The sequence below is a fragment of the Leptodactylus fuscus genome, chromosome 6, assembly GCF_031893055.1.
Source record: "Leptodactylus fuscus isolate aLepFus1 chromosome 6, aLepFus1.hap2, whole genome shotgun sequence".
NCBI lineage: Eukaryota > Metazoa > Chordata > Amphibia > Anura > Leptodactylidae > Leptodactylus > Leptodactylus fuscus.
This window is the reverse complement of record NC_134270.1, coordinates 123831425-123842266: the sequence shown is the minus strand read 5'-3', so window position 1 is coordinate 123842266 and position 10842 is coordinate 123831425. Positions and strand designations below refer to the sequence as shown.

At 42.0% G+C, this 10842-nt stretch overlaps 1 protein-coding gene across 1 annotated transcript; it reads right to left on the bottom strand.

Moving 5' to 3' along the window:
- Nucleotides 1-6843: 6843 nt before the first annotated feature.
- LOC142209410 (keratin, type I cytoskeletal 47 kDa-like) lies at nt 6844-10842 on the bottom strand. The gene is made up of 8 exons (XM_075278400.1): nt 10350-10842; nt 10018-10100; nt 9577-9733; nt 9091-9252; nt 8673-8798; nt 8360-8577; nt 7542-7696; nt 6844-7063 (listed from the first exon to the last, which is right to left on the bottom strand). Exons 1-8 carry the CDS (start codon nt 10767-10769, stop codon nt 6963-6965), a joined length of 1422 nt encoding a protein of 473 aa, XP_075134501.1. The 5' UTR covers nt 10770-10842; the 3' UTR covers nt 6844-6962.

Genomic DNA, 10842 nt, shown 5'->3' with positions numbered 1-10842 from the left:
TAAAATATTCAATATTTGATATTCGTTTCGAGTAGCCCCTCAATATTTGACTACACCTGAGATGTAGCAGAGCTGAGTGTGCGCTGAACCCTGCTGCTTCAGCTCTGCTACATCTGAGATCGGACCACAATGGAAACTGCTGTGGACCGATCTTAGACTCCACCTCCTCCGGCAGAACCAGCGTTGATTGGCCGAATGCTGTACTCTGTATGGCATTCGGCCAATCAACGTTGGTCAATGCATTCCTATGGGAAAAAGTCAGCTCGCGCATATCGCAAGCTGACAGGGATCCCGACAAGATAGACCCCCAAAGAACTGGTTGAGTAACATTCCCCCCTAAATAAAGGTAATCCCTAGATAACCCTGCCAGTATATCTCTGTCTCACAGTCAGTTAGTTCACAGTCTCAAATTAACCGAATGTTAAATCCACCATTTTTCACCTGATTTAGCCAGCCAGTTCCTTTTTCCGATTTTTTTTCGATGCCTCGATTGTCGTAGTTTCTGTCCCACCTCCCCTGCCCAGTTATTGGTGCAAAAAAAGTGCCAGGGAAGGTGGAAGGGGATACAAATTTTTAGTGCATTTGCCTCGTGGTATTAGATTGGAATCGAATACCTCGAACAGCCTGATATTCGATCGACTACCAATTTGATCGAACGGTGTTCGCTCATCTCAAGTATTAACTCATGATTTCTTTCTTTTTAAAGAACAAAGCTTGTACACCATTAAATGACAACCTATTTCTCAGATATTGAGAGAGAAAGGTGGCTCAATCTTCACCTATTGCATTAGGACAGTTACTAACATGGTTGAGGTTCATTGACGATGTCCTATTTATTCGGCAGGGTACACGCCATCAGTTGGATTAATTTCTTATGCAACTTAATGACAACAATATGAATAATCGCTTCACACATATAATTACTCAACACATTATTATTTATATGAACTGACTCTTATTTTTTGAGGACTTGCAATTTATTGACCTACTATGTATTAACTGATCACTGTAACTTGTCTCTTTTTATGTATTGTTGCTGTTCATGTAACTTTTTGGTGTGACTACATAGTTATGGTTATTACCATTGCTACTGCTGAGATCTATACCCCCTTATTTGAGACTCTCCTGCATATGCTTTTTAAGTGTTTTTAATCATTTTTTGGCTTGAAAATAAAATGAATAATTTAGCAAAATATTTAATTGTTATTGTGTGTATTTATTTGATTAAGGTATTCATATATCGGAAAAGCGTACCTGAACCTGACTTTTCAGGCAGTGGACTAGTCACCCTGGGGACTGGTCAAAGCCACCCACCCTACTATCTTTGCAACTATTGTTTTCAAAATATCAATGATATCACCAAACACATTATCTAACACATTAGACCATGCTTGCAAACAAACCAACTCACCTAAGGGTATGCAGACCGGTTATGGTACTCCTGTCAAGGGGGGAAGCTGTGGAGCTGGACCAGACCAGGAGCCTGCTGGATGACCCTGGGTCCACCTCTGACATTCCGCCTCTGTGACCTCCTATGCTGCCAATGCAATGAATAGTGTTTCAATGCTGAGGGATATAACATGACTCCTCTTGTGGGAGCACCTGAGACCTCTCCTGGAGCAAAAGATATGGCAACTGACATGGCTTCTGGCAGTTGAGTGTCTCTATAAGCCATACCATTTGCCACAGGAAGTCAACCTTTTCCTATAGCCATGCCTCCTCTGTCTAACATTAACCAACCTACAGCATCTGTAACTGCTGAAGACAGGAAAATCCTTTGGGAGCATACATCAGACATCCTGGAGTAAGTGGTGTCAGGGTCTGGGGTTGCTAGGTGGGGTGGCATAGACACAAAAGTCCAGTTTCTTTAGTTCAAACAAAGGTAGAGTTTATTTTCACTCAAAACAAAATGGTGCAACAACAAAAGGAAACAATACAAAAATACATATCTGCCCGGCTAGGCTCTAAACTAAACATAGAATAGGTTATATCACCTATAATAGCAGAAATCAAAAGCCAGTTGAATAATTCAGGACACAGCTCCAAAAATATGACCTCTCTCTTTCTCTCTCCAGCCAAGCTCTGCCAAAGACTGCTGCTGGAGCTGACAAGAAGACTCTCTGCATTTGAGTCGCTGCCAGAACATCCCCAAAGTGTGGACTGGAGGGGAGTGGAATGATAGGTCCCACTATCAACCTACCTGCCATTCCTAAAAATCCAGCCCAGTAACTGGAACTCTAAAATAACCCTCAGCAGACAATAGTTATCTGTTGAGGAATGTTCTTTCTGGAGTTTTCTCATCTCACCCACCTTAGTAGTCTGGGTGAGATGTACACCCCCTCCATTACCTGACCAGCCATCGGCTTACAGTGGCTTGGAAGCGCCCTCCATGTGAATGAGTGGATAGCACATGAGGAGTACCAGGGATGTAGTCTGACTCAAAGAAATCCTCATCACTGTCCTGTTCTGTAATCTGCTTAGCTGTGGCTGTAGCAAAAGCAGGGGCACTGACTACACTGACTGATTCCTGCCCTAACCTGGGGTTTTCAACTGTGGGTAGCTGACCAGACTGTTGGACAGGTGGAGTGGTGACCACTAACCCCCCCTTCCCCCCAAACCACCTACTCAGCCTGCTCCTGGACTGCTTGGCGCAAGAAGTGGATCCAGCACTAGAGCAGGCTCGACTGCCTATGATGTGGTTGCCACCACTGCTGCAGTAGCTGGAGCGCTTATCTCTGTGCACCCAGCCACAACATGAGAGGGTGTGGGGAGAAGAACTCACTCGTCTACTCCGGGGTATTACTGGTGATTTGCGGCAGGAAAACAGAACAAGCTCTCTGTTTTCTAGCTGCAGTAGCGGTTGAATGAGTGGGTCAGGGGCAGAAACAGAAAACTTCGGAGCTTTTCTCCCTGTACACATAGAAACTGAGGGAGAAAGTCTGCATAGTGGCTTGCGTTGGACAAATGGAATAAACAACTAAAGGGACTGCAGATACACCTATAGGTATCTTGCTTCTGTTCAATAATGCTGCCATCCATCCAGTACCCTCTGCCATGATCTTGCCTTGCAGTAGGGATACAAGCTGGGAATTCTCCATCGTGGGAGTTCTATCCTGAGTGCTGGAAGCAGTCCAAGAGGAAGAGGACCACCAAGACACATACCTATATTAGATGTTCTACCCCCAGCAACCACTAGCCAATTACTCAGGGGAACCTGCCACATAGACGGCAGTTTTCTTAAGTGAACACCACTAGTCAAGAACCTCCAGACTTAAATAGCCTAGAGTCCAACATTCTGACATTGTTCTTTACCTTTTAGTTGAGCTGATGTGATGGCCTTTAGGTTGTTTGTCTGTAGATAGGAATGATTCAGCAAGGAGCAGAAGTCAACACTAACAGCAGTTCATGGACAAGGGCATCATTTGCTGTGGTCTTGGTCCATGCATATGGTCACCAGTTATAGCACCAGGTATACAAAATGTATATTTGTTTGGTGCTTAAAAGTGAGACATTCGCTCTTTTCGTTGGGTTCAGATTGGATACTGCTTAGATTCCTCGATACCTTGCAACACCTCAGACTCTTCAGAACACAGTGCTTGATCTGGTGTTGTAAAAATATAAGCAATTGCTTAGAGATAAGCAATTCTTATGTGACCAGTCCAAAAAACTGGAAACTTCCGATACACTTGCAGGATAGTTTCTGACATACCATTTTCTGGGGAAAAAAGATGCAGCCAAAAAGTTTAATTTGATTAAATTTGGGTAACTTGGTTGAACTCACATTTTGATCAATTTAGAGTTATCTTGCAGGTCTTCAGTCTTTGAAATACTTTCTTTAAGCAAGGGCATGTTCCTCGAAGGTAGTGTTATATATTAAGATGTCATCACTGACATTAAGAGCGCCAGGTATTATGGAAAGAACCTGTTGAATAACATTCTGAAATTTTTCTGTAGATGATGAAATTGTACAGTTCAGCCCAGGCTCAGACGGGCCACAGGGAAGTAGCTGAATGCAAGAAAACTCTTACAATGCCTGCACATAGTATTATCCTCCATAGTGGCCCCTGCACACAGTATTATCCCCCATAGTGGCTCCTGCACACAGTATTATGTCCCACTGTGGACACCCATAAACAATAATTATACTCTGGGGTCTTTTCAGACCCCAGAGTATAATAATCGGAGACCCGGGGGAATAAAAACATAAAAAACCAATGTTACTTACCTGTCCCCCAGCTCCTACGCTGTCTTCTCTGCTGCCGTCCTTCTTCTATGATGTCGGACGTCACATGGCCCGGGACGCAGGTCGGATTCATGTGACGTCAGAGACGTCAGAAAGGACGTCAGGAAGGAGGCCTGGCAGGATCGTGGAGAGGTAAGTAACAATGTTTTTTATGTTTCTTACCTCTCCCGGTCCGCCAATCATTATACTCGGGGGTCCGAAAAGACCCCCCGAGTATAATGATAGCAGCGGTAGCGGCTGTCACCGGGCCCCTAATGTCCCGGGCCCTGTGGTAGCCGTCTCTGCTGCTATGGCGGTAGTTACGACACTGGTCACACAGTATAATTACCCATTAGTGCTCCTGCAGACAGTATAATACTCCTTTAGTGCCTGTCACACAGTATAATGCTCCATTAGAGCCCTCATAGAGTATAATGCTCCATTAATGCCATGTGGCATAATACTCCATTTGCTGCCACCATACAGTATAATGCTCTTTTAATCCAATTTAGACATATCATATAATTTGACGCATATGCCAGCAGAATTTTATGTTTCTGGGCTGCTTTAGTTTAAGTGCAACAATGATTGGTGAGACTATTGGAGTGAGGCCTTCGACTCTTTCAATAACATTGTGCCTCTAAAGCTGGCTATTGACTATTTGCTGCTATTTGACTCCTCGTTGGGTAGCAGTTCCTGCACTACATACATGTTTTACAACAGGGTGAGAGAATTGTGGTGTAGATGATGATATACAAACTTTAGCAAAGTGATTGTGATTTCTACAGTTCTTTGATGTGCTGTTTCTCTTGTGCGGTAAGAACCTCATCAGTTCCAGTAGGTTGTATTCTGCCACATATGGTTTTTGTATGACCTTTGTTTCAGGTGATCTATTCACCTCTACAGCAGTTTTACAGGAGTGATAGTGCGATCTCTTGGGGGTCCAATTGAATGGTGCTGTCCTGATGCAGCCTTAGCACAAAGATAATTCTTGACAGCCATGCCAGCTGCCACAGTATCCATTAACATTCATTACAAACTGATTCTTTATTGTGTATCCCAAGTTAATATCAGGGCGGTTTTGCAGGTTACCTTTAACTGCTGGTCTGCATGGATACGTGACTGAGAAAAAGCCATGACTTGACCACAGGACTTTCTGTTGGCGACTGTTTTCACTGTCAAAACTTCCACTGCTACATTTGTATGTGGAGAGAAGCGCGTGCTTAAGACTGCTTTGCATAGCTCTTACTCAATATTCCCTCCTATACCTGGAAGGATTGTGACAACATAGACTTGCTCACCAGCATAATGCAATAGCACTGTGAACTGTGAGCTCTTGTGTTTCAGCCATTTGTTCCAGCATACTCCTGGGACTGGTGTGAATACACAATTATATGAGGATAAACAGGCCGTGGTAGGTTCCTGAATTACCGTCCTGTACAGTTTTCTGTATTACTATAAACCTTTAAATCCACAGCAATATCAAACAGGGCACTTTTTCAGCATCCTGTTTCGACCTCTGCTTTCCATTAGAAACAATGCAAGGCGGCAAAAGTAGGGTAAAATCAAATGCTGATTTGGCCCCAGATGCCACCATGTGAACAGGCTTTAAGTGGTAGTAATGATAGTGATGTGAACCCACTTTGGGACACTGAACTGCAGAGTCAGAGAACACTTTATTCCATGATTTCTTCCTATGGTTGAAGTCTCTGCCTCTACTTGGTCTGCTACATCTCTCGAATACCAAACTCTTACTAGGCAGAATATGGATATGTATGAAGGTCTATCTCAATGGCTGAACAGTTATTACATCACCATCTACATAATAGACAAAAATCCCAGTAGTAAAATAAAGTTCCTATACCCTAAGGGAAAATGAAGAAGAATTGAGGTAGACTTCTGCCTCAGATTCCTCTTCGTCTTCCAGCCCTTCTGCTCACCACTGTATCTTTCATTTGCTGCTTTTCACCATGACTTTCACTTGCTTTTGTTCACTTTTACTTGCTGATCAGATCCAGATAAATGGGGATTGATCAGTTGACTGCCTTGCAAAATGGGTTCAATGGCTGAACAGCCATGACATCTCCATCAAGAACGAGCGGGACGCTTACTTTTTTCATTGTCCTGCTTTGATTTCTGCCTCCTGTTGAAAAAAAATGGAAGGCAGCTTCAGGGCAGAATTTGGTGCTGATGTTGAGATGGGATCCACCAGAAAAGCAGCACCAAATTCCACCATGTGAGCATACCCTCCATACTCTCCACAACAAATAAAGCTAGGTAGGTTCACACTAGCATTTGAACCTCTATGTCTCAGATTCCACTTCTGATTCTGCAAGGAGGACTTTTCTCTTTGCTGTTTTTGTCAGAAATCAGGCAGAAAACCAACGAAACCCATTATAGTTTCATCATTTAACCGCTTTTTAAGTGGATAGAGTTTTCGTCTTTCAGGTCCCCAAGAGGACCCAAACCTAGTGTGAACCTAGTGTAACAAAGCAAACCCTGTCTTTTTAAGCAGATCTCCACAAGGGAGCTCCTATGTTTTGCTCTATTGAGAGATCTGCAATAATAGTCCCTCCAAGAAGACCAAAATGACTTAAGCATTATTATCGCTTTGCAGATTTATTTGATCACTTATAATTCCCAATTTCATTCATTTTCACGTCAGTTATAGAAGAGGGTTATATTTTATGAAGCTCCAAAGCACCATGTCCAGTTGTAGTGAAGATCTTAGCCTATTATCTTAGTTTATCTTCTCTTCAACTTCATTGACGGTAGAAGAAATCACCTTCCCATCCACCATTTCTTCTACGATGGTCTTCACCCTTTTGCTTTTGGTTGGGTCTGTAATAAAATGGTTGTGTGAGTCAGTTGATAGCACAACGTATGTCTTTTTATTAAAACATTTGTTCATATCATACTCATACTTGAGGAAGCCTCAAACTTTCCTCATTAGAGGAAGGAGCAACAACTTTTAATGTTTCCACTTCCTTATGGTTCCATTAAAAGAACACAACTTGCAAAATCAAGTCATCGTATGGCTATGTCAGTGGGTGAATAAAAAAGTTATGGCTCTCAGAAGACGGGTAAAAAAAGCAAAAAGTATGCCTTGTCTTGAAGGACAAAATAGCCAATGTCATTAAGGACCTAAAAATCCCATTCCAAGCTTGTTCACAGAAGGCCACACATAGGACGATTATTGTCAGCATCTAACTTTAAAATACGTCACTGATAATAGAAATCTTCTCCAGCGGAGGCATGGATATAATCTGTACAGAAATTATTATTCTACACTGCAAAAGCTAGGAAGACATTGCATTACCTTTTTTTATCTCCACAGTTTCGGTTTTCACAGCCACTGCTTTTGAAGATGATGATGATGACGATGAAGCGGTGGATGACTTGCTTACACCTGAGCTTAAGCCAGCGCTTGAGCTAAAGCTAGAGCTTGAGCCTGAGCCTGAACTTGAAAATTGTCTGTGGATAGAATATTATTCACATTAGTTTTGTTTGGAAATACACCCAAAGACAAACTCATTCTAGAGAAGAAAACCTCTCATGGAAAACGGTACATGGAGGTGATGGTTCAAGGTTCAAATATTAGTGAGTCTTAGGGTATAGTCATATGGCATAATTTGCATTCCACGTGTGAACAATTCCGTGCGGCTAGCCGCAATGGGATGCTGGTGCAGTGTCGGTTGGAAGTAAACTAATTATAGCTTACTATCTATTAGAAGTCATGAGACTGAGCGTGTGCAATGCATTGCAAAAAATGTTGATATGGCAACACCCCCTTTTACTAACACCCCACCACCTGTGGCCTTTTTGCTGCGTGTCACATTACTTTTTGTAATGTGAAAAGTATAATAAAGCTATATGCAAAAATATCAGTTGACACTGGTGCCTAAGGGTGCCATAAAGGCCTTCTAGCACTAAATGGGCTTTGTAGGTGGCATTAGTGCAAATGATCCTTAACTTATTGTAGTGCCAAATGGCAAACACAACTTTTTTTGTATCTGTTCCGTCACTTTGTATCTCTTGTCATCTATCTATGGCCTACTTGACAACATTTTTCTTGATAAAGTTTTGTTTTTATGGGGTTCTTTTGCTCAAGTAGTCTTAATTTATGCTTTTGCCTACCCCAGTTCTCCATCCAGCAGGCGGCGGTATGTTTCAATTTCCAATTCCAGCCTTGTCTTGATATCAAGAAGCTCTCTGTATTCTTGACTCTGTCTTTCTATATCCGATCTGATCTGCAGCAGCTGTTCCTCAAGTCCATGGATGACAGCTTGGAGCTGCTGCAGTTGTGATCCATAGCGGGCTTCTGTTTCAACCAAGGTGCCTTCAAGTGATTTTCTCTAAAAGCAAACACATTTGAAAAATTCATCAATGCTACTGGATATATGGGCTGTAAGTTTATTTTGGTAGAACCATTGGAAGTTTTGATGTTTACCAGAGAATTCAGTGATTCAAGCTCAATCTGCAAGGCTTGGAGGCTACGTCTAAGATCTGAGATTTCACTCTTGCTTGTTTCCACTTGTTCTACGCCAGCTGAAATCTCTTTGTTCAGTTCTTTACTCTAAAACAAGAAGGTAAAACTTTACCACCACTAAATAAAACAGAAAAAAATCATGACTGCTCAATAGCTTAGACAATAGGATGGATCAAATAGGTAACTTCATTGTAGAAATATATTGGAACTAAAACACTCTGAGATGACCATTCAAAATAGCATTGAAAATGATCTTCGAGAGAGGGCGTGCTGCCAAAGATGGACCTTGTGCATAAAGGAAAATTGACCTAGAAAAATAGGTGGTCTTTTGGAGAGTTTTCCGTGTATTTTTAAAAAAAGTTAAATTTGAGTAACTCACCTTCTGGTTGAACCATGCCTCTGCATCCTTGCGATTCTTCTCAGCCAGTGTCTCATAATTTTCTCTCATGTCATTCAGAATCTTAGTAAGATCCGTACCTTGAGGAGCATCTAATTCAACGTTGACTTGGCCAGCAGCACTGCCCGTTGAGCTACTCAGCTCCTAGGATACAAACAGAATATATTTCTATTGTTTCTACAGTGGTAGAAAATTCTCATGGACCACATATATTAAGATACAAACTTAGAATAAGAGTAAGTTGCAATTTACTTAAATGAAATACAAAAAACTCTGAATTTAGCTCTGAAGGAATCTGGGACAGTCTACTGATTTCAATAAGAATTTTGATTTTGAACACTTTTTGAGCTCTCAGATTCCTCCACAGATTACAGCTAAATGCTGGAGGTCTTAGTTGTGGAGTATCCTGTGATCAGTTTAATGTTAAGAAGTCTAACAAAAAGAAATTATCCAAATCTACCATCTTACCTCCTCATGGCTCTTCTTCAGGTAGGCCAGCTCTTCAATCAAGCCCTCATACTGGATCTCCAGGTCTCCTCTAGCCAGGGTCAACTCATCCAAGACCCTACGTAGCCCATTGATATCAGCCTCCACAGTCTGACGGAGAGCCAACTCACTCTCAAACCTTATGAACAAAAGAGACAAAGGAGTTTAATATCAGTTTAGTATTATAAATGTTCTAGAATTTACTTTGGAAGAACACATGTACCTCTAAAATGAGGGAAAAAATGTGTGTGTTTTTATAGAACAGAAGCAGGTATGTAGAATAATTTTCTTATGTGAGTGATATACTACAGTTCTGGAGAAAAGGCGAAGAGGTAGCATTCATGCCCAGGCTCACATTCCCAAAATGTTACTGTATTATGAAGTGTGTGTGGCCAATTATTTTCCAAAGAACCTTGAACCTACTTCAATCTGAAGTCATCAGCAGCCAGTTTGGCATTGTCAATCTGCAGAACAACACGGGAATTTTCAACGGTGGCATTGAAGATCTATTTAAAACACAAAATAAGATATGTAAGAAAAATCTAAAAAATATGTTGTATGATAATAGGCAAAGAAGGCATAAAATATAATTAAGGGAAGTTACCACTTCCTATGTAACAAGGGTACTTAATGAAGTGGGATTGTTAGGAGCCCAATAACAAATTTTGCACTGGGCCTGGGAGCTTCAAATAATAACACACCAAAAATGACTATGGGTCTACAGTATGTTTAACCCAAAGACAAAGAGATCGTACCTGGTTCCTCAAGTCGTTGATAATGGCATAGTATTTGCTGTAGTCTTTAGAAGCTCCATCAACTCCACCACTAACGCGTTTCTCATACCATTCCCTGATCTTCACCTCCAGGTCAGTATTAGCAGCTTCTAAGGCTCTCACTTTATCCAGGTAGGAAGCCAGACGATCATTGAGGTTCTGCATGGTCTGCTTGTCATTTCCACCAAAGCCACCAGCAGAGAATCCACCACTGGATCCACCTGCAGAGCTCAGGGAAAATCCTCCACCGGATCCACCCCCGAAGCTTCCACCAAAGCCTCCACCAAAGCTTCCTCCATAGCTGCCCCCTCCATAGCTGCTACCACCAAAGCCACTTCCATAGCCTCCAGAGGAGCCTGAAACTTGATAGGATGATACAGAGCTTGTACGATAGGAGGTCATGGTGTACACTTTGGTCCTGGTGGTCTGATCTGTTCAGTAACGAAGAGACACTGTAGATGCTGATGATGGTTTC